At 39.8% G+C, this 24448-nt stretch overlaps 1 protein-coding gene across 1 annotated transcript; it reads left to right on the top strand.

The window, feature by feature from the left end:
• The first annotated feature begins 3755 nt into the window (after nucleotides 1–3755).
• LOC120107721 lies at nucleotides 3756–23990 on the top strand. The gene is made up of 2 exons (XM_039121145.1): nucleotides 3756–4226; nucleotides 23647–23990. The coding sequence occupies exons 1-2, from the start codon at nucleotides 3808–3810 to the stop codon at nucleotides 23666–23668; spliced, it is 441 nt and encodes a 146-aa protein (XP_038977073.1). The 5' UTR covers nucleotides 3756–3807; the 3' UTR covers nucleotides 23669–23990.
• The last annotated feature ends 458 nt before the right edge of the window (nucleotides 23991–24448 follow it).

Genomic DNA, 24448 nt, shown 5'->3' with positions numbered 1-24448 from the left:
CAAATCTAGGACTCTGAGATAAACTTGTAGATTATTGATCTAAAAATATGACTTGACATATTCGAAGAAAATTGTATTATTTTTTCTATGTTATCTTTCATATTTACGACAAAGCCAGATATGCTAGTTCATCTTTTATTGGAACTCTTTTGAATAGATAATTCCATTACGGTCTTATTTTCACAATGAACTGATATAGCTGGAACCAGTTTTGGTACCAAATGAAGCTCTAATAAAAGATTTTTAATCCACTCTGTCTCTCTATAGGTGGTATCTAAACCTGCTCAAATATCAGGCGCTCGCTCAAGCCTGATGTATGTTAGATGCGCCTACACCTAGTTTTTCAACTCAATAGGTTGGATTGGACCAGATATTTGAGCCCATCCTTTAAGCAAGCCGGGCTTGGGTTTTCATTAACCGCTCCCGAGCCCAGCTATTTAAATTAGTAAATATACTACAAATACACACACACACACATAATATTCCTTAAGTACCTTTAGAGTTTTACAATTGTACATTCCTAACCTAACCCATAGATCCCTAACCATGTTAGAGGCTTCTAATTCATTACATCGCTGATTAAGAAAAAGAGGCGAGGGCATCTAGGTTTAGTGCCTCCTCCTCTTCACCTCCTTGCCTTAACTGGGCAATCTCCTATCCCACTAGTATAGCCTCCACCCTTTAATCGTACAATCTCCTACCGGCCATTGGCTTCTCGCCTCTTTGCTTTCTCTCAACTCAGACATCATGTGCCCTCTTGAAGCATCGGTGAAGCTCCCACAAATCCCTAGATCAAACAGCTCAGACAGCAGATCCAAGTGCACAACTGGCGATTCCTATGAGAAGAGGATAGAAAATAGGGAGGAAGGTAGGTGAGGAGATGGAAAGGGGTGGAAAGGTGATGCCTTTGGGGATATCTTGAAGGAAAGGAGGTAGCATGGAGGAGAGAAAGGGAGGTTTGAAGGGGATGGGGAAGAGGATATAAGGTTTTTCTTTGGATCCCGAGGTCTAACCCAAAAGCTTGAAGCTTGATAAATAGCGAACTTGGGCTTGGGAAGTAGTCTTGAAGGCCAAGCTAGGCTAAGCTTGAGCTTGACAAAATGATGCGGTACCTTAGGCTAACTTTTATCCAAACCCAGCCCAACTCACTTAATAAGCAGGTCTAGTAGTATCTAAAGCAATTAGCTTGGCCTCCAGATGCTCCAAGATATAATTATTTGCTCGGAAGATCTTTAAGCTATGGTAGTACAACCAAGAACAATAACTAGTGGTTGATTTGATATTCAAAATTAATGATACTTGTTTATCTTTTGAGTTGTTCTGTCTAATCGACTCAAGATCTTTGGCATTCATCCAAACCTAATGTGAAAAATTAAATATCTTCTTGAGGATTCATAGAGAATAATTCTAATCTAGTTCATTGCCTATTAGAATGAGAAAGTACTCTAGTAGGATCCTCACAGTTAGAAAAATATTGTAGTCAATTTGATAATAATTGACTAACATTACTTCTTTGGTCCAAACTAAGGAATCAATTAGATATGATGCAAAATGAATCTTATTCTATTCTTGATCAAAGATTTCTATATAAAAAATACAAATCGAAGTTTGAAGAAGGAGGAGCCATCGACTTACAACAGATAGAGGAGGATTTATTCAATCACATATTTTGCTTTTCTTTTAGCACAAGTTGAAAGAGTGGGTATGATTGGTGGAGAGGAAGTAATAAATTGGGGCTTGTGAGGACTAATTTTACTAGCTTCTAAAATCCAATTGGGTCTTTGTAAGGTTGATCATTATGAGTGTTGCCATAATTCTATTTAGAAGTCCAATGGCAAAAAGGAGGAGATTCATTAGCTTGTTATATTGTATGAATAGGTGAAATGGAGGAATCTAAAAAAATTATTCAAAAGGTTCTAGAATGAATTCATAGAGGTTACTTTGAGAATTTAGAAGTCCGATGATTTGATAGAGCAAAGAGCGATCGAAGATTTCTTAAGATAAACTCTTTCAAGAGCAATCCAATGGGATTGATTTAGATCGTAGGAGTTTTCAATTTCAATGGGCTCACCTAAGTTCTTCTTAGGCTTTACTAGGTTCTTAGGAGCATGACCATCTACATTTTAGTTTTTCATGGCCTTCAGCTCTGCTACTTTGGTTAGAATTAGGCTAGGGTCAAAAAGACAGTGAGAGAAAATATGGAAGAAGTAGCATAGAGGCTAGCACCATTCTTAGAGGGTCTTTAATTGTCAGCTAGAGTGGTGTACTGGCAGAGTAGTGAAGAAACTTGCTAAACCATATGTGGAAGGATTTCCTAATGAGATTGTTGGAGAAGGTAAAGTGGGGGGTTGATCTAGCAGCATAACACAGACTGGTGACTTGATCGAAGAGGATGACAATTTTGGTAATGAAAATAGTAGTCAAGTTAGCTACGGCCCAAATGGTATGGAGAACACATTGTAGAGCATGAGGGGAATAGAAAATATGATACCAATGATGATCATGGTGACAATAAGGATGCATGAACACTCAAGAAGAATGGTGAGGGTGTAAGGGGTGAGAAATGGTGAGCAAAGAGTTGAAAAGAGGTGCATCAGAATAAAACGAGACAATGTGGGGAAGAGGGAGGAGGGGTGGGGGGCATGGGGCAAATAATATGAAGTGATAGAGGAGAGGAGGTTATGGACAAGGTGGTTGGGGCAAGAGAGCAAAAGGGGACGTAAAGAAGGGGGTGAGAGGGAGAAGGATGGTGGAGGCGAGAGAGGGGGTGACATGTTGGCGGCTAAGAGGAGTGCGGATAAGCTGGAAGGAGTAAAGATCCAAGTATCTAGATCCATCAAAATGAATAAGCTCTAAATCTCTATACAAACTTGATTAATAATGGAATTTAAGTTCACATTCGAGTTTTTTTGAGACTTAATTTTAGCACATATTTTAGTAAGCCAACTAGCTGGGTTAACAATTGATAAAACTAAAAGGACTCTTATCACAATAGTATGTGGCAGATTACAATGTGAAAGGAGTATGACATGGAGAGTGAATGATTGATTTTTTTTAAAAAAAATCCAATCACTTTTGAAGCAGCTTTTAATTTCTATTTATATTTAGTCACGTTGAAACAAAATCAAAATCTAGATGTTGGTTGGAATTTTGAAACCAAAATAGTAATAAAAGAAAGTTAATGAGAGTATGCATGAGAAAAAAGTACCAATCCAAGTACGGAAAAAAAATTAATACAAATTATGTAGTCAATATATATATATATATATATATATATATATATATATATATATATATCTATATATCTATATTCAAACTATATAGTTTGTTTTCAACATTTGGGTCATTAGGTTTTCCAATTCGAACACAGCTAAATCCAAGTTCTATCCAATAATCAGATCTCATATATACTTGATTTTTTTTAGATAAGCTTATCAAAAACATACTTTGGAGGTATTGCAGGAGAGGAGAAAAAATTGGCCCCAAAGGGGAGGTTGGTGGTGACGGCTGTGCACTTGCATGTTTATTGTCTGCTTCAGGCATCTCACATCTAACCGTATCTAATCTAGGCCGATCAGTCCGTCCCCATGGAACCTGAATTTAGTCTAGCAATCTACTGTTCCCAAGATTCTGTGCTTTTATGGAGATAAAAGGATCTTCAATTTAACTGCTTGATGCTACAATATAGAAAAATGTAAAAAAAAATCGAACGAGCGCGGATGAAATTAGCTACCGTGACGCTTTAACACGTTTATAGCTTCCAACGGCAACTTGGAGTTCCGTTTCTTGGCGAGCGGATTGAACTCGATGACGGGCTCGTTTGGAGGCGGCGGGAGGGGCCGCGGCACGTGCGGATGGAGCGTGTTCGACGGCGTGCGAGCCTTCCCTCCCACCCCGGAAGCCCTCATGGCCGAGATCGACGCCGCGATCGCTGCCTCCGAGTACGTCCACGCCACTGCCCTCCTCTCCTCCTCCTCGGAGGAGGAGCCGGAGAAGGAGAAGGGGCTGGACACCGCCGCCCCCGTCCATGACGCGCGTCTGGCCGACGAGGCTTACAAGGCGGCGTGCGCCGCCCTGGCCGCCGGGAGGCCGGACGCCGCCATCCAGTCGCTCCGGCTAGCCCTAGCCAGATGCCCGCCGGACAAGTCCTCCGCCCTCGACAAACTCCGGTCTCTCCTCTCTATCGCCTCCTCTCAACTCCAGAAGCAGCAGCAGCATCTCCAGAGGTTTATTTCTCTCCTCGCTTCTTATTTCTACCATATATCGAATCCCATACGTTTTAGATCGGAATTATCACTTGTTTATAAATCTTGATCAAGAATCTCGTCTCTATTTATTAATTATTATTGTGCCTTTTATAGCTATTTTTTTGGTCAGTCAGAACGATCGGTAGATGAGAATTGGTGCTGTATATGACTGCTGGGTATGACTGAAAGTAGGGTTCTTGATGGGGTTATGACGAGGAAAGTTATGTGGGTATTGGTGAACCAAATTGGGCTGAAAGACGTGTGTTAATGTTTGATGATCTTTTCTCTTATAACTGTTTATTTGCAGCTTGTCTCTTTATGATCTACCATTTTCTGCAAATGACTTCAGGAACTCCATATTTGGTGGATGGCCTTTGTAGATTCAATTCTGCTCATCCAAGAAAGTGTTAAAAGTAACATTTTTTTTTCCTTTTTGTATTTTAATGTGCCTAGCGGAACTGACACATGCTTTCTAATTGGACTTTATTTCGGACTCCGCTCTTACTATTGGACTTTGGGGAACAACAATAGTGATCTCGTTAATTATTGCCTTACTGGATTTGAAAGTTCATGTGTAGCCCGGGGACTTTTGCGAGTCAGTTGTGATGGTTTACTGAACAATAGATCATTTAATGATGAATGTTTACTGGCCTGAAAATGCCGATTCCTTCTTACAGCAGAATTATGCATGGAGAATGCTAGAGATGGCTTATATATTTGTTAACCCTTGTCTGGCTTCTTTCTTACTGCAGATCATAAGCCTGATCTTGCTTCTTCACATTATGAATGCAAGCTTAAAGCTAGCATATAGACAGTATTTGTTGAGATTGAAAAGAAGAATTGGGTGGAGGGGAATAAATGAAGCCACTTTGAAACAGACTAGTGCAAGGGGGAGATAGAGATGGTTGTGCTAGTGGGGTGTCGCCAGATCTCTCCACTTATTACACTTGTTAATGTTGTAGACTTTGGTAGTATCTAGGGAAGCAAAGGAAATCCACCATTAAACTATAAGGAGAAGGGTGACCGGGAGAGGCTTCAGGAAAGTGCTGCCAGAAACAACTTGATAATGCCTTTCTAGTGGAGTATTTATTCTTGGAATGCATGAATGCCAACAGATGTTCAACCTGACCTCAAGTTGATGTGAAAAGGCTTCTAGTTATGTTACTATTGTATGCCATGCACCTGGGTCCGGAACAACAAGCCTGTCGAGCTTATCAGTATAAGTCTGGAATTTTCATTTTGTAGTAGATAGGTAATTTGTCCTGTTAACTGCTCCATAAAACACTTAGAAGGAAAACATTAGTGTGGCTCTCGAAACGAAGTAGGACTATAAACTATTGGAAGCAAGAAAGCAATATATTGATAACTACTTGAGAATGAATTTATGACATATTCAGGAACAACATGAAGTCAAACTTAGAAGTCATGTTCAGAAGCTATGTGATCCAATTTTGCTGTAGTTTATGTCAAAACTAGGTTTAGTTGTTTTTTCTTTTTGAAGTTAAATTGCTAGTCTCATTTGGTCTTAGAGATCTTGGATTTATGTCCCTAGGGATAATTTATGCGTTTCTTATTTTCTTCTAGTTTTTATATCAATTTTAAGGGTTATTTTTCTAGTGGTTTCTTGAGCCCTGATGTAAGTAGGACTATCATCTGAAGATCTTACTTTCAGGTCTAGTTGGGTTAGAGAAGTTTTTGACTCATCAAAGTTGCAACTTGGAAAGAGTTCAATGGTTTTCTATGAGGTCCTAGTGAATTATGAATTTACTATTTTTCTATTATAAGGAAAGTAAATAGCCTTTGTAAATTGCAGTTTTATATAGATTAGGAGTTCTGTTTTGAATCAAACTGTGTAAGTTAGAGACTTAGGTTTATTTTAAGAAGGTTAGGAGTCTTCGTTGATAAGAAACATTATTTAGGGTTGTTTGAGTGCCTATAACTATAGGAATGCAGGGATTGATGAATTATATATGATTTATGGATTTTATTGAATGAAGTGGCTGTTTCGTGGAGAATTTACCCTTTAGTGCTCTCTTTTCTCTCCATGTTTCTTCTACCTCTTTACTATATTCTCTCTTGTTCTCTGTTCTCCCACTTTTACCCTTGTTCTCATTGTTTTAGCTGTAACATAAGAAAAAACATTCAGATCTGAATTATGTTTTTGCACATATCAATTTTATTTGCAGCCTAACTGCATCAAAGTCTTAGGTGTGGCTGGATTATTAATTCATTACTTGGGATCTAGTGTAGTCATAACATTCAAGGGCCATATGCAGCGACTCTAGGTCTATTTCAATCTTTTACTATATGATTAAGAAGTATCTCATTGGGGATTCACAGGGGTTTAGTGATATTTGGGTTTAGTCCTTGTTGCATAGCCCATTGCCTAGGGACCTTTGTGAGAGAGAATTACCTTAATATGATGCCTCTTTTGAAAGTATCAAACACACCTCATTGGAAAGTCATATATGTCTTTTAAATAACTTTCATGTGAATTCAGTTTTATTCTTAGGATTAGCTTGGTTGATATTTAATTCATGGAGAAAAAAATATTACCAATGCTTTATGCTTCTAGTGTAGAGTTTTCTTTTCTATAACTTAACCATTATGCCCTTTAAAACAAAAGGGCATTCGTTTAACTTTATTTTAAATCCTTAAGTTAATATCTCTTTTCCTCCTCCTTCCCTCCCTCCCTCCAATTGATTACAGTAGTGGTTGTGATGGGAGTAGTCACCATTGCCATTAATGGCTATGGAGACTGTGGCTAGATGCAATGGAAATGGTTGGAGGAGAGACTGAGATAGTGTTTAGTTGCGGAGTAAATTTTGGAAAGAATATCTTTGGTGCTGCTAGAGGGATAGATATGTTTTGCTAGTGCGAACTCCAAGTCTGGACCATCCTTCGTCTCTACGGACTCTATTTGTTTGGAGAGGAAAATAAAAATAGAGAGATATGTGAGTGACATAGCTTAGTAAGTAAATATATCAAGCATAAGTTTTTGCATGAATTGATGCATTATATAGAGAAACTAACAATTATTATAAGATAGAATATTTCATAGTATCATATGATAAAGTAAGTCAATAATGCATGTATAAATCATCAATATGTTATAAACATGGTTTCAAGTGTATAGCATAAATAAAATCATAAATCACTTACCATTTAACTATATCATTGATCAAATTACTTCTCTGAGACTAAATGCTAAGGTCACTATTATACTCGTGATTGAGCTGTAATTGATAAAATACCAACTACTATTATCCGTTGGTAGTAGAGTCATATGACAACTACTATTATCCACTGGTAGGATCGTATGCCAACTACAATTACCTGCTGGCATGTCATATGCCAACTACTATTCTCTGTTGGCAAGGCCGTATGCCAACTACTATTATTCCCTGGCAGGATCATATGGAACTAGCTCCGAATGCCGATCTACCCTACTTTCAGGGCCATACATAACGCTATCTGAGAGCATTTTGCCATAGTTCTTAAAATAATTTTTCTTAAGTTATATTTTCTTAAATCATATTTTCTTGAATAATATATGAATAAAATACTAAATGGCTTTATAGAGTTTATAGTCCATAAATAAGTGTTTAACAGTAAAATAATTATAAAATTATTATTTTTAACAAAAATATAAATTTCATAAATATGGAGTTCATAGTTCATAAGCAAGTCATTAATATTAAAATATTCATTGAACCATCATTTTGCAATAAGCCATGAGTTTTATAATATCATATGCTTGATCCTTAATTTTAAGAAAATACGATATCATTAACATTTAATATTACTTTTGTATTCTCATATAAATCACAAGTATGGAAAATATGTGAAAATTTGAAAACTAGTAAGAAGTGTTAGGGATACTTACAAGTTTGAAAAACTAGTAAGGAGCATAAGATTTACTTATCTCTTCCGCTTCATGCCATCAAATTTTACTTGGCAAATCTATTAAACCTATTTAAAATATTAAAAGCGAAATTAATTTTTATTTAATGGTTTGAATGGAATAATAAGGAATAGAGACGATTAGCCGGATGATAATGTTCAAATTTCAATGGTTCTAGGTGGGTCAGGCCTAGGTGACCCAAACAATGAATCATAGGGCGTGAACTCGATCAGGGTCAATGTCATTCAACAGGGTTCATCATCAGTGAATTTTAGGAGCACTTTACAAAGCTAGAGCGATTAGTTCGGTAGGCGGCCCGGGCACCAGCGCAGCTCAGAGCCTTTTTGGAGGGGTCATCTCGGATCCACAGAAAAGATGGATGGAACCCTATACCAGGGTTAGAGAGAAACAAGGAAATGAGAGAGAAAGAAGAGAGAGAAAGCAAGAGAGAAAGAGGGGGATGGGTTCTCTCTTTCCTCTTCTTCTTTTCTTTGGCAGAATAGAGGAAGGGAGGGGGGCTCCGGCTAGTGTTGTGGTGGTCCGGCGAGGTGGCAGCCGGAAGCGGTGGCGGGCAGTGGAGAGCGGCCGGTGGCGGCAGTCGGCCGGCTAGATTCAGCCCAAAACAGGGCCGAAGGGTTCCTTGGCTCGGTTGTCCTTGAATCTCTGCCCGCTCACTGGTGGTTGGGGGTCCGACTTCGGCCAGGGGCCAATGCAGGGAAGAGGTTAAGGCCCTCAGTGATGAACACCGGCAGCGGTGATGGTTGGAAAGAAGGAAAAAGAGGCAAAACATGGCAAAATAGGGGATTCTTATTTTGATCGATTTTTGGCCGATTTTGCGGCCGACGACCGTGATTTTGGGTCATGAGAAAAAGAACAAGAAAAGAAAAAGAAAAGAAAGATCAGACTGTTACCTTAGCTCTGGAGGCGTCAGCGACCCCGTTTTCCGGCGAGCAGCATAGTGACGGGCAACTATGAACTCAACAGGAAAAAAAGGAGAGGGAAGGAGGAGGTATTGCTTGAGGTGGAGGGCTATGGAGGTGGGGGCTCTCTTATGGAGGAGCCCTAGGGTCCTCACAACCCGAGACTCCAATTTCTGATCGATATCACCGGAGAGGAGGAAGACTCTTGGTAGTCTACAGAACCATCCCGAACCATCCGGTTGGGGGTGTCGCGATCCATACCGGCGGTAGATCGGGACTGTTCCGGGAAGAAAACTGAGATGCATTGCTGGAGAGAGAGAAGGAGAAGGAAAGAGAAGAAAAGAGAGAGCGAGCGGGGGAGGGGGAGGGAGAGGGAGAGGGAGGGAGGGTGGCGGAGGCTGGTGTTTTTTTTTTTTTTAAATTTTGCAATAATTAAGTGAAGTCGGCAAATCGTTTGCCGACTTTACTTAAGAAATGCAAAATTTTTTAGTGGGCGGATCCTTGTTTCGAATGAAATAGGGATCCGGCTACGGCCTCCGCATTCCCTGTTTGCCGGCCTTCTTCTCTCTCCCTCCCTCTCCCTTCTCTCTTTTTCTCTCTTCTGTTCTCCTCTCCTCCGTCTCCTCTGCTGTGTTGGCTTGGCACGACATGATGTGGGCTCATACCGACTCGTGCCACTGGACAACCTGTATGGTGTGCGGTACTGGCACAGTAGACCGTGCCTGGTATGCTGGACAAATGTGTGATTCGCCCCCCTTTTAGGCCGAGCTTGGGCCGGTCAAATGGACCGGGTCCAAGCTTTCACAACAAGAATCAAAGTCAAAACCTCTGATTGCTAAGCTGAGGGGTGTGACCATGATGGCAACCCAGTTCACTAGCATTTTATACTTATTCTAATGGTAGGGCAAAGCTTTGGTCTACCACAGGAATGTTGCTTGCAGCTTCTTGTGGTTAAAGGTGCAGATGTCTTGCAATGAAATTCTTTTAATAATTAGCAGGTCTGCGCCTCCTCTTCCTATGCCCCCTTCTTTACTTTGTTTTTGTTTTTTCATTTAATTTTCTCAATTTTATTATCATTTTTTTTACTTTTTTGGTTCTTTATTTTGTTGCCAATGAAATACTTTGGTTTATTCCTAAAATCCCTCTAGGATCTATATGACATAGCAGGGGACAAATGATTGTGGAAATAGATTGCAGAATGCAGAGTTAGCAGCAAAGGTTTTAAAAACTTGCCGCCTAATTGTCCGTTAGGGTGGACGGGCCTTTGGGATTGATTGCATACATTTGACCCTCCTCGAACCTGGTAATGGCTGGAGTCTTGTGCACAAGGCTATCTTTTACAAGGGTGGGCCTTAGTGCAACTGTAAGGTTGCTCTATTGTAATCTGGAGATCATGGGTTCGAAACATGAAAATAGGATCTTTGCACGTGGGGATAAGGTTTCCATTTGATCCTCCCTAGACTTGGCAATGGCGGCCCCTTTAGGCCTTTAGAATTGGCTTGCTTTATCATAGGGTTATTTTTTGCATTCATGGTTCACCATACTAGGGTATGTTGTCCTATATTGAGCATTGCCATACCATACTGGTATTGAAACGATACTAGGTATGACTAGTGTATCAAGCAAGGTGAGGATGATAGTGTTCTTTCGAGTGATTAACACAACTATTGAGGGAATATCAAATTAATAAAACAGTAATTTACATTGTTAAGGGTATGTAGCTCAATCGTGGCATACACTCAAAATTACTTGAAATATATTTCATTGATTGTATGAATTAGTCTAACCTTAAGATGCAGTAAAGCGTGGATTGAGTCGACCCCAACTTAAGTGGAGTCGACCCTGGCACACCTTGGAACCATCTGGCACACCTCTGCAAAAATGGCACAGATGAACAGCAAGTGGAGTCGACCCCATGTATCTTTGAGTCGACCCCAGGAGAGGAGCCGACCCCAAAGAACCTTGAGCCGACCCCAGTTTCAAGCCTCAAGAAAACAACTCTCTGGAATTTACTGAGAGGGCCGACCCCAAGTTTCCTTGAGCTGACCCCAGATGGAGCCGACCCCAGGAACACTTGAGTCGACCCCAAAGGAGCCGACCTCAACTGCACATGAGTCGACCCCAAGGATATGTGCTCAAAAACCACGTCTCTGGAATCCCTGAGAGGGTCGACCCCAATGGAGCTTGAGTCGACCCCAGTGAAAACAGTCGAAAATGCAAGGTTCTATGGTTCCTGAGAAGGCCGACTCCACTGTAGCAGGGGTCGACCCCAGTGAAGTTTGAGTCGACCCCAGTGTGAGTTGGGTCGACCCCAAGTCCAATAAACAGTAAATTGAGTCAACCCCAGCACGGACAAGGGCATAACGGCTAGTTCTGCAGAAGTGCTTTTTGACCTCCCAACGGCTAGTAACGGCTAGTTTTTCAAATCTAACCAATGGAGAGTGACCAATAGAGGTGGGGAAGTATTTAAAGTGACACTGTTCATCAGAGGAAGGATCTTTTGCCAAGAAATCAATAGCATATTAAAGAGAAAGCAAGTCCAAGTGCTCTTCATTAAGGTTCTTCATTCAAGTCTCAAAAAGGAGGTGGTTGAGCAATCTGAGTGTGCATTCAACAGCTCCACCAACCCATTGTGAAGTGAAGTGTTCGTCCGATTCCTGTCTAACTAAAAATATGCTAAACAGATCGTTGTTAGAATCGATGAACAAAGTTTAATTTAAATTCTACTCTTACCTTTCCTACTCGAAGAATAGCGGTTGTAAGAGGTCGATCCACAGGGAGGCGATTGGAGTTGCATAAAAATTAGAACATTCACTCGGATTCAAAATCGATTTTTGAATAACAAAAGAAAAATATTATGTCGGGGATGATGATAGATTCTCTAGTCTACCGGAGAATTATTTTTAATTGAAATTAACTAGAAGACATGTACTTAGATTTAAAGAGCATTTATATATTTAACTAATCAAAGAAAAGCTTTGGCATAAATTAAAATGGATGAAAACAATGCTAGGAATATTGAAGACTGGAACATCGATTGCATGAAAGAAATTTTAATGTGTTGCATAAAAAAGAAGAAAAATTACAGAATTTGAAGAACGGAAATTAAAAACAACAGAAATTAAAAACTTTAGTATAAATAAAACTCTTTATTAAAATAAAACTAGAAAAACCCAAAACAACATGCTCTCTATTTAAATTCCAACTACAAACAGCACATTGCTCTTAATTAAAATAAAACTAAAAAAATAAAACAAAAAACTAAAACTAAAAGAAAGAAAAAAAACACAATGCTCTGTTTTCAATGAAGTTGAAAACAGAGCACAACATTCTCTCTTCTCTCCAAAAGAGCTCCCCTGTTTCCTTGGACCCGCCGGACACCACCCTCTCCTCGCCGAGCTCCCCTTTCTCTCCCTTGGACCAGCCTATTTATAGGTTAAGTGAGATGCCGGAAGGGGCGGACTCGGAGGCGTGACTGCGGCACGATCCATGGACGTTGGCTGCTGGCTGGGGGCTGAGATTCCGGGAGGACGTGGATCCGTGGGTGCAGAGGCGGAAGAGGCCTGACGAATCCGGAAGGGGGAGAAGCGGAGCGCTAGGATTTGGGCGTTGAATTTGTGAGACGGGATGGCTGGGATTTGCTGCTTTTGAAACGGGCGGAAGAAATGGTCTTGAATCCGGGAGCTCCAACGGTTGGCTGGATCATGACGGAGGCTGAAGGCTGGCCGCGGGATCGACGGAAGGAGCCGGGAGCGTTGGGAGGAGCCTTCTTGGATGGCTGGAACGTTGATCACGGCTTGAACGCTGCTGCATCACGGAGGAGATTGATGATGGCGTGATCCGTGGACGGCTGGAAGATCGCTCGGGATTACGGGGACTGCGGAGGAGGGGGTCGATGATCGTTGGAGCTCGGATGCGGCGTCGGAGGCTGGGATTCCGGCTCGGGATTCCTTCTTTGGACCTTGGTTGAGAGGCGGGCTGGTGCGAGGAGCCGGACGCGATCGCTGGGAGCTTGGATCACGGCTTGAATAGGGAAGGAGGATAGCTGCGCTGGAAGGAGCTGGGAGACACCAAGTTCCATCCAATTAGTCATATAGAAAAAAAATAGTGTGATATGAAATTTGGCTTGTAGACGGGTCATCTATTCTGGCTGGAGGTCAAGTGCAATTCTTTCAAGTCATGGGTCACCCAGCACCTTATAGTTATGATATAGCCAATTTAGATTTGCCCAAAATTATTTTCCAAAAGCACAAAAGAAATGGACCCGATTCGAACCCAAACCCGACTCGGATCCGAACCCGACTCGGACCCGATTTGAAGTCAAATTTGTACTCAATGTGCATTTTATCTCTAATTTATACTAATCTATGTTAAACCCAAATATAATATTAATTCAGTGAATTTATCATTATCGGTTAACAATAACACTAATTTTAGTAACATGTAGGTCGCACTTTTGTGCTCTCATCATGAAGCAACCTTAGCAAAGAAGAGAAGAGGATCCTCAAAGCGATAACTATTTGTCTCCTCTCTTCTATTAGTGTAAAATTGTTATATTTGCTCTTCTACGAGTTTCAAACTCTTCCTTCTTTATTACTTTGTAAGGTTTGTTGGTGAGCCCGTAAAACCAACGGTGAAGGTTTAGTTGGTGAGCCCGTAAAACCAACGGTGAAGGTTTGTTGGTATGCCCGCAAAACCAACATAGGTTTTGGTGATCCTGAAAAACCAAAGTGTAAAGGTTTTTGGATTGTGAGCCCGAAAAACAATCCAACTGTAATCCGCGGAATTATAGTGAATTCCCAAGAGGACGCTTGGGGAGTGGATGTAGGTGCTTAGGAGAGCACCGAACACCTATACTTCGTGTGTGTTTGTATTGTGTATTGTTCTAACTTCACTACACGCACTCAATTAATATTAACTAAACCACTCACTCATCAATTGATTTAATTATAGGATTGAAAAATTTAGAAAAACCAATTCACCCCCCTCTTAGCTTGTCATCTTGGGCAACAAGTGGTATCAGAGCGAGGTGCTCTCATAGTATTGTTGATCTCATAATCAAGAGTCAAAGATCATGACAACCCAAGTAGGATGTTCTGTGAGCGAGGGGCAATCCACAAATAGACCTCCTCTGTTTAATGGTACTAATTACACATATTGGAAAGCTAGGATAAGGATATTCATTCAAGCTCTAGATTATGACCTGTGAAATATCATAACTAGAGGAACACACACCCACATTAGTATAGAGGGCACAATCATTCCTAAACTAGAAATGGATTGGAATGATAGTGATAGAAGACTAGCACAATTAAATGCTAAAGCAATTAATGTACTTTACTGCTCAATAGATGTAAATGAATTTAATAGAATATCTATATGCATGGAGGCGAAAGAAATTTGAGATAAACTAGAGGTCACATATGAAGGAACTAATCAGGTTAAAGAGTCAAAAATAAATATATTAGTACATAGGTATGAATTGTTTGAAATGGAATCCACAGAGTCCATAACTGAAATGTTCACTCGATTCACGGAAATCATAAATGGACTAAAGAGTTTAGGAAAGTCTTATACTAACTCTGAACTAGTGTGAAAAATTCTCAGGTTACCACCAAGAGTTTGGGAGGCCAAGGTAACTGCAATTCAAGAAGCAAAGGACCTCAATACACTACAATTGGAAGAACTCTAGGATCACTCATGACCCATGAAATGACCATGAAGCAAAATTCAGAAGCGGAGGTCAAGAAAAAGAAGACCATTGCCTTGAAGTCTACGACTCCAAAACAGGAAATTGAATCAGAGGAGTCTGATGATGAGGATGAATATGATGAAGGAATGGCTATGCTCGCAAGAAAATTCAGAAAATTTATGAGAGGGAAGAAGAAATTTCATAAAAGGAAACCCTTCCTCAAAGGTAGCTCGAGCAAGGAAAAGGGAAAGAACAAGGAAAAAGAAAAAGAAATGCCAATTTGCTATGAATGTAACAAGCCCGAGCATTTTAAGATAGACTGTCCGGAATTGAAATGGATGGCAAGAAAACTTAAAAAGAGGAACCTCATGGCTGAATGGAGTGAAAGTGAGGAGTCGAGTTCGGAAGAGGAAGATCAACTAGAGACGGTCCAAATCTGCTACATGGCCAATAACGATGAGGTAGATTCTGAATTTGAATGTGATTTTACAATAGAAGAATTACATGATGCATTTTAGAACTCATGGAAGAATACAAGAAGCTAATCAATAAAAATAAAGTTCTAAAAGATGAAAATCAATCTTTTATCAAATAAAAGCTGAAACTATCTAATGACTATAAAACATTAAGTAGGAAGTTCACTAATGAAACTAAAAGTCTAATTACTGAAAATTTCAAGCTAAAAGAAGATGCAGAAAAATACAAATCGTTAGTGAACAAGTTTACACTTAGCTCAACTAAATTAAATATGATTCTTGATAGTCAAAAAGCTGTATATGATAAAGTAGGGTTAGGATATAAAACAAATAGGAAGCAAAAATACTTAAAGAACATATTTGTGAAAGCCAAAAATGAAAATATAACTTGTCATTGCTGCAATAAAGTAGGACACGAAGCATATGAATGTAATTTCAGAAAGTTCAACCATAACAAATTGAGTGAAAAGAGTAAGCTAAAATTCAAGAAAATTTGGGTTCCAAAAGGAACATCAAGTACTAACCCTAAAGGACCCAACATAGTTTGGGTACCTAAAGTACATTCTTGATTTTGATTGCAGGAGTGTCTTACAGCAGCTAATAAGAGGGATAGACGATGGTATCTAGATAGCGGCTGTTCAAGACACATGACCGCTGACATAGAACAATTTGTCACTTTGGAATCTAAGGAGGGTGGAGTGGTAACCTATGGAGACAATGGAAAAGGACTTATCATTGGAAATGGTAAAATTTATATTACTCCATCCATTTTTATAGAAAATGTTTTATTAGTTAATGGTATGAAACACAACTTACTTAGCATAAGTCAATTTTGTGATAAAGGTTTTAAAGTCACATTTGAAGCCTCAATATGCATAATCATAAATCCTAAAGATAATAGCATTGTACTTGTGGGACATAGGCATGGAAACATTTATATGGTAGAACTTCATGACTTAGGCAAGAAAAATGGATTATGTTTAATCACTAATGAAGAAAGAAAAGTGAAACAAGTTGGCTTTGGTACCGTAGACTAGGACATGCTAGTATGGACTTAATATCAAAACTAGTCAAAAAGGATTTGATAAAAGATGTGCCAAAATTGATTTTTGAAAAAGACAAAATCTGTGGACCATGCTCATTAGGAAAGCAAACAAAATCATCTTTCAATTCAAAGAATGTAGTATCAACCACTAGGCCTTTTGAACTCATAAAAATGGATCTATTTGGGCCTACTAGAACTGCAAGTCTAAGAGGGAAAAAGTATGGACTAGTTATAGTAGATGATTTCTCAAGATATACATGGGTTTCATTTCTTGCACATAAGAATGAAGCATTTTTAGCATTCTTGAAGTATTATAAAAATATCATAACTGAAAAGAAGCTCACCTTAATTGCAATTCGAAGTGATCATGGAATTGAATTTGAAAATCAACACTTTGAAGAATTCTATAATGAAAATGGTATTTCTCATCAATTTTCAGCACCTAGACTGCCTCAACAAAATGGAGTTGTTGAAAGAAAAAATAGGATATTGGCAGAAATGGTACGTACGATGTTGTGTGAGTCAAATTTTCCAAAGTACTTTTGGGCTGAAGCCATAAATACTGCTTACCATATTTTAAATCGTGTTTTAATACATCCTATAACAAAGAAGACTCCCGATAAACTTTGGAAGAATAAGAAACCAATTGCTAAATATTTTAGAGTATTTGGGTGTAGATGTTTTATTTTAAACAATGGCAAGCAGGATCTAAGTAAATTTGATGCGAAGTCAGATGAAGGTATCTTCTTAGGATACTCTACTTCTAGCAGGGTATACATAGTATTCAACAAAAGAACTCTTGTAGTTGAAGAGTCAATTAATATTATTTTTGATGAGTCTGATAGTGAGTCTCCTAGGAGAGAAAGTACTTTTGATGATGATGCAAGAATTATTGAGTTTGAAAAATTGAATCTTAATGACGTGCCAAATCAAGAAAAGGAAGATGATCGTGTGCCACCATAATCTCAAGACTTGCTAAAGGAATGGAGGTACACATATGGACATCCCAAAGACTTAATCATTGGTGATCCATCTCAAGGGGTAAGAACTTGATCCTCTCTTAGAAATTTAAATGACTATCTTGCTTTTGTTTCACAAATAGAACCTAAGACTTATGAAGAAGCTGAGAATGACATAAATTGGATTAATGCTATGCAAGAAGAATTAAATCAATTTAAAAGAAGCAATGTATGGACATTAACTGAGAGACCAAAGCATAATTCTGTAATTGGAACAAAATGGGTTTTTAGAAATAAATTAGATGAAAATGGGGTAGTTATAAGAAATAAATCTAGACTTGTAGCTAAGGGATACAATCAAGAAGAAGGGATAGATTTTGAAGAAATATTTACTCCCGTGGCTAGATTAGAAGCTATTAGATTACTTCTAGCTTTTGCATGTTTCATGAATTTCAAATTATATCAAATGGATGTAAAAAGTGCCTTCTTAAATGGTTATATAGAGGAAGAAGTATATGTAGAGCAACCTTCTGATTTTGAGAATCATGAATTTTCTGATCATGTATTTAGATTACATAAGGCACTATATGGATTGAAACAAGCACCTAGGGCATGGTATGATCGACTAAGCAAATTTCTTTTAAAATTATGATTTTAGTAGAGAAAATGTAGATAAAACACTTTTTCTCAAAAGAAAAGATAAAAATTTGCTAGTAGTACAAATATATGTAGATGACATAATTTTCGGTGCCACTAATGATAGTCTTTGCAAAGAATTTGCTGAATTAATGCAAGGAGAATTCGAAATGAGTATGATGAGAGAACTAAATTTCTTTCTCGGATTACAAATCAAGCAAACTAAGGAAGGCATCTTTATTCATCAAACTAAGTATACAAAGAAAATACTAAAGAAGTTTGGAAATGAAAATCACACGGGAATAGGCACCCCAATGAACCCCACTAATAAACTAGACAAAAATGAAAAAGAAAAAAGTGTAGATATGAAACTCTATAGAGGCTTAATTGGATCTTTGCTTTACCTCACTGCTAGCAGGCCTGACATAGTATTTAGTGTGGAAATATGTGCTAGATACCAATCAGATCCTAAGGAGTCATATCTAAGTGCTGTCAAAAGAATTCTTAGATATCTGAGAGGAACCATAAACATAGGATTATGGTACTCTAGAGACTCTTGTCTAGACTTGCTTGCATATTCTGATGCAGATTTTGCTGGATGCAAATTAGATAGGAAGAGCACTAGTGGAACATGTCAATTCTTAGGGAATAACTTGGTATCATGGTTTAGTAAAAAGCAGAATTCAGTAGCATTGTCAACGGCTGAGGCTGAATACATAGCTGCCGGGAGTTGTGCTCAAGTACTATAGCTTAAGCAACAACTAGAGGACTTGGAATCAAACTAGACAACATTCTTATAAAGTGTGATAATAATAGTGCCATTAATCTTACCAAAAATCCGGTTCAACACTCTAAGGCCAAGCATATTGAAATAAGGTATCATTTCATTAGAGATCATGTGCAAAATGGGAATGTATGTATTGAGCATGTATGTACCAAGAAACAATTAGCTGACATATTCACAAAACCTTTAAGTGAAGATAGATTCTGCATGCTTAGAAGGGAACTAGGCATATGTGATCCCTTTGATTAAACAAAAAAAAATAAAAATGAAAGGAACAAGTTGTCTCATGATACTCTCCTCCCATTTTGAAAATTCCATGAAACATTAGTAAAATCATTTATTTATAGATTCCTTACTCATATATCAATGTCCCATAAAGATTTGGTAAGGATTAGAAAGGAGGAATTAAATTTTTTTTTTTTTTGGCCTGAACTGGGGCCGACCCGAGCCAGAATGGGGTCGACCCCTCCTTGAGTCGACCCATGAAAAATCTGGGGTCGACCCAAAGGCGTGACCCCGTTTTTAAAAGGGGACCCGTGAGCCATTTTAGGGCATTGTTTTCCTTTATTCTCTTCCTAAAACCCTATTTCCCACTTTCGAATCCCTTCCAATCATCTCCAAACAGTGGTAGATTGCTTTCCTAAGCTGTTAGATCAAGACTTAAGGAAGCACTTTGTGAAAATGGGATCCAAGCGAGCCGTTGCTAAGAGATCCGGGAGAGTCTCACGGCCAACCATTGTAGAGCCTCCACAAGGTGAGACACGTGTAGAGCCTCCTCCACTTCCTTCCCCTTCAGTTCAACTTGCTAAATATGCGGGGAGACCGGTAACCACGGGGAGAAGGATCCATTCTGAATTTTTGGATCAAAAAGGGTTTCGGTTGGGTGATTGGATCCGAAGGCAAGGATGTGAGTATCTTTGCTCCCTAGATTTAGTGACCTACCCGGGCTTAGTTCGTGAGTTCTATGCCTTTCTGAAAGTTGGTCCGGGAGGGCTTGTGTTTGAGGTCCGAGGAGTCCGAGGAGTACGTGTTTCAGAGGAAAGCCTAAGTGAGTTGCTTCATCTCCCCTGCGAAGGAGCCACACCAGAAAGACCAGAGAATAAGTTGAGGGCTCTATAGATAATTTTTGAGAGATGACTTTGACTATTCAGAAAACTTAGTAGCTAGCTCTCTATCAGCTGAGATGAGGTTATTGCACAACTTCATAGGTCAGATATTGTTTCCGAAGAGGGAAAGATTTGATCACATATCTGAGCGAGGCATGGTCATTATGGAGCATGTCATTCAGGGTATTCCCCTGAATCTTCCAGCTATGATGATCAGGCAGATGCAAGAGGCCATATGCAAATCGAGAGTTTCTTTGCCCTACGGTATGATACTCACTCTAATATTCAGGCAGCATGACATATGTGTGGAGGGAGAGAATCCAGGCATCTGCTGTTTACCGACACCTACACTGCACGGTCCTTAGTTCGCATGGGTTATGAGAAGGTGGACGGTCAGTGGGTGCGTGGAGGTGCAGGGATACATGCACTGGAGGGTGATGCACCAGAGATTGGAGACTCTATCCCTGAGCCTGAGATACCTGCGGATTATCCTACAGCACCTTCAGAGGCTGGACCTTCGTTATCGACACCTACGGGATGTACAGAGGAGTTTTGGAGTAGGATGACTGAGCTTGTGTTAGCTCAGGTGAGGACCCTCTCTGATGGCATGATGCGCAGGATGGACAGTATGACTGCTGAGATTAGAGGCCTCAGAGACCAGGTGACAGCATTAGGGAGAGAGGCTCATGGTCCATCTGTGCTCCGAGCAGCTGAGTCAGAGGTTTCGGCACAGAGTCACCCAACTCACCGAGGTCCACGACAGACTCAGTCCCATCAGGCCAGACCTCCCCTCGCCACTTATGCTAGGAGGATGAGGACTAGATCACAGCCCTTAGATTCCTCCTAGGCTCGATGATAGCACTACAGGAGTCCATCATGATTAGTGCCTAGGATTTATTTAGTTCTCATATGCATTTTACTTTATTGATGTACTTTGCACCTTAATTGAAGAACATTGTACTTTTTGAATTAGTGTACTACAATGTTTCATTTTGATCAATGAAATTTGGATTTCATCATTTATTGCTTCTACTTATCTATTGCTATACATTCTTTTGATGATAACAAAAGGGGGAGAAGTAAGAAAAGAAAGAAGCTACAATAGGGGGAGAAATAAGTTTGGAAATTATAGGAAGAGATAATATTCATTTAAGGGGGAGCAATATGTAACAATGAAAATTTTCAAAACAAAAAAGTCTGAATTTTCAATCAAAATTTCTGAATTTGGCACATACTTCTCATGCCTCGATACATAACCTGAAACTCTTGCTTTATCTCAAATTTTTTAAGTTTAATGTTTAATAAAATACAAAAGAAAGGTGGAGAAAATCAAAAGTTCAAATTGGCAATATTTGGATGAAAGAGGGAGAGTCTTTACTTTCAAATTTGAAAAGCTGAAATTCAGCAACTTAAGCTCTTTCTAAATCAAAACTCCTAAATTTAATATAAGTGTCAATTTGCTCGTGCTCAATGTTTTGTAATCATAAAAAGGAGGGAGATTGAGGATAATAGTGTTATTTCGATGATTAACACAACTATTGAAGGAATATCAAATTAATAAAACAGTAATTTTCATTGTTAAGAGTATGTAGCTTAATCGTGGCATACACTCAAAATTACTTAAAATATATTTCATTGATTGTATGAATTAGTCTAATTTTTGCAGAGGTGTGGATTGAGTCGACAACAACTTAAGTGGAGTCGATCCTGGCACACCTTGGAACCATCTGGCACACCTCTGCAAAAATGGCACAGATGAACAGTAAGTGGAGTCGACCCCATGTATCTTTGAGTCGACCCCAGGAGATGAGCCGACCCTAGAGAACCTTGAGCCGACCCCAGTTTCAAGCCTAAAAAAAACAACTCTCTGAAATTTACTGAGAGGGCCGACCCCAGGAACACTTGAGTCGACCCCAAAGGAGCCGACCCCAACTGCACATAAGTCGACCCCAAGGATATGTGCTCAAAAACCATGTCTCTGGAATCCCTGAGAGGGTCGACCCCAATGAAGCTTGAGTCGACCCCACTGTAGCTTGGGTCGACCCCAAGAAACGTTGAGTCAACCCCAGTGAAAACAGCCGAAAATGTAAGGTTCTGTGGTTCCTGAGAAGGCCAATCCCACTGTAGCTGGGGTCGACCCCAGTGAAGTTTGAGTCGACCCCAGTGTGAGTTGGGTCGACCCCAAGTCTAATGAATAGTAAGTTGAGTCGACCCCAGCACGGACAAGAGCATAACGGCTAGTTCTGCAGAAGTGCTTTTTGACCTCCCAACGGCTAGTAACGGCTAGTTTTTCAAATCTAACCAATGGGAAGTGACGAATAGAGGTGGGGAAGTATTTAAAGTGACACTATTCATCAGAGGAAGGATCTTTTGCCAAGAAATCAATAGCATATTCAAGAGAAAGCAAGTCCAAGTGCTCTTCATTAAGGTTCTTCATTCAAGTCTCAAAAAGGAGGTGGTTGAGCAATCTGAGTGTGCATTCAACAGCTCCACCAACCTATTGTGAAGTGAAGCAACCTTAGCAAAGAAGAGAAGAGGATCCTCAAAGCGATAACTATTTTTCTCCTCTCTTCTATTAGTGTAAAATTATTATATTTGCTTTTCTAGGAGTTTCAAACTCTTTCTTCTTTATTACTTTGTAAGGTTTGTTAGTGAGCTCGTAAAACCAACGGTGAAGGTTTGTTGGTGAGCCCGTAAAACAACGGTGAAGGTTTGTTGGTCAGCCCGCAAAACCAACATAGGTTTGTTGGTGATCCCGGAAAACCAAAGTGTAAAGGATTTTGGATTGTGAGCCCGGAAAACAATCCAACTGTAATCCGCGGGATTATAGTGAATTTCCAAGGGGACGCTTGGGGAGTGGACGTATGTGCTTAGGAGAGTACCGAACCACTATACTTCGTTTGTGTTTGTATTGTGTATTGTTCTAACTTCACTACACGCACTCAATTAATATTAACTAAACCACTCACTCATCAATTGATTTAATTAAAGGATTGAAAATTTTAGAAAAGCCAATTCACCCCCCCTCTTGGCTTGTCACTTTGGGCAACACAAGGAATCCTGAACCGGCCTGTACTGCAGGTTCAGCCTGTATCGACCTGTACGGCTAGTTCAGTCTGTACCGAACCGGTCCAGTCTCTGACCGGATTAATTCGGCCATAGAAAACGGTTTCGACCTCGAATCTGCAGGTACAAAGCCAAAGCGGACACAACTAGACTAGTTTCATTCAATTCGGCCAGGACTTGGTGCGAACCGGTTCAGGCTGTGGCATTTAATGTCACGGCGCGCTGCACGCGCACTGTCTGCGCACGCCTTTTTGGCCAGTTTGGCAACCGGTACCGGTTCGGCGACTGGTACCGATTCGGCGATCCTTGGTATCAAGTGTCAGTAAGCTAAACTGACCCTTCTCGACACTATACCAACACAACACCGATACAGATACTGAAACTTGTATTGCAAACCTTGGTCTCATTTTTTATTCTGTCATTTGTTGAGTAGGTTTTCCCTTCAGAGTGGTTTATGATGTTTGTATGCAATTTTTAATTGTAGGTCTTTTTGGGTAGGTGCAGGGAGGATGGGTCATTAAAACTTTGTTGTGGGTGCTGAGCAATGTTGCCTGCCCAGTTTATCCTTCAAATGTGTTGTGCCAATGGCACATGCTAATTCTACCCTATCTTTTCCTGTATTATTGTTTCACCTACTTCTGTTTCCTTCGTAGTAACAACATTTTCTAAATTATTGAGCAATGCTTGAATTATGAATTATCTTTTTCTTTTGCCCATTGGCCTGATGATTCTCTAAAGATGAATTTGCACAAAAAATGCCCTGAGTCTTTGGTTTTTCAACTCATGGCTGCTTTTTCATTTCTTTTTGCAGGAAAGAATTACAAGACGAATAGAGGAACTGTTTATCCTGTCTAAATGGTTTATTTTGGAGTATACTAGTTCATTATGCCCATGTTTGTAAATGAATGAACATGTTGAGCTCATAGATAGAGACATATTTGAAGCTGATACACATAATACAGATGATGCACATTTTGGCAATGAGGTCAGGGCACAATGGTCGTATAAGTCACAAATGGACTTTATATGAAAAATGTAATAGTGACTCACTGTTGCAAAGATGAAAAAAGGGAAATTTCTTGCAAAATTTCCTTCTATAAATTATTTTCTAAATGCTGGCAGGCGATGATGGCTCGATGCCTCATCTCTCCTTTACACATCTTTCCTAATCATTGGCAGGAAGTCTGGATGATCTGCACCAAGGCTTCACCTGGGCTAACTCTGCCCTTATAGGAGGCAGTCTTGTCTGGGTTGATGTTATTTTAGTATCTTTTTTTCTTATTTTGTATAGTCTCTCATGGCTACCTCTGCAAGATGTGCCTGAAGTTTTACATCATTCATCACCTGTGTAGAGCTCTCTCTGTGTGTGCGTGTGTTGGAGAGAGGGCGATAGAGCGCATGCCGCACGGGCGGGGGAGGGGGCGGGGGGGCGGGTGGTTAGTTTTGGTTGTTCTTCGTTCCTGTAAAGGGCCTGATCCATTCATGCTGTTCTTTAAGAACCCATATGATATAGTGGTTGAATAAAGGATCGGGGAAACATATTGCATTATGAGCTGATGGATTTTTCAGAATTCTAAGGGCCTATTGGATATTCCTACAGGATTGAGCTGAAA

This window comes from Phoenix dactylifera, unplaced genomic scaffold (assembly GCF_009389715.1).
Source record: "Phoenix dactylifera cultivar Barhee BC4 unplaced genomic scaffold, palm_55x_up_171113_PBpolish2nd_filt_p 000986F, whole genome shotgun sequence".
Taxonomy (NCBI): Eukaryota; Viridiplantae; Streptophyta; class Magnoliopsida; order Arecales; family Arecaceae; genus Phoenix; species Phoenix dactylifera.
The sequence above is the reverse complement of the archived record's forward strand: the minus strand, read 5'-3'. Positions and strand labels throughout refer to the sequence as shown.

Bases quoted from the DNA above. Each gene is read 5' to 3' on its own strand.
- LOC120107721 (XM_039121145.1), top strand. From the start codon at position 3,808: ATGACGGGCTCGTTTGGAGGCGGCGGGAGGGGCCGCGGCACGTGCGGA. The intron at 4,227-23,646 runs GTTTATTTCTCT...TTCTTTTTGCAG, and splicing joins CAGCAGCAGCATCTCCAGAG to GAAAGAATTACAAGACGAAT.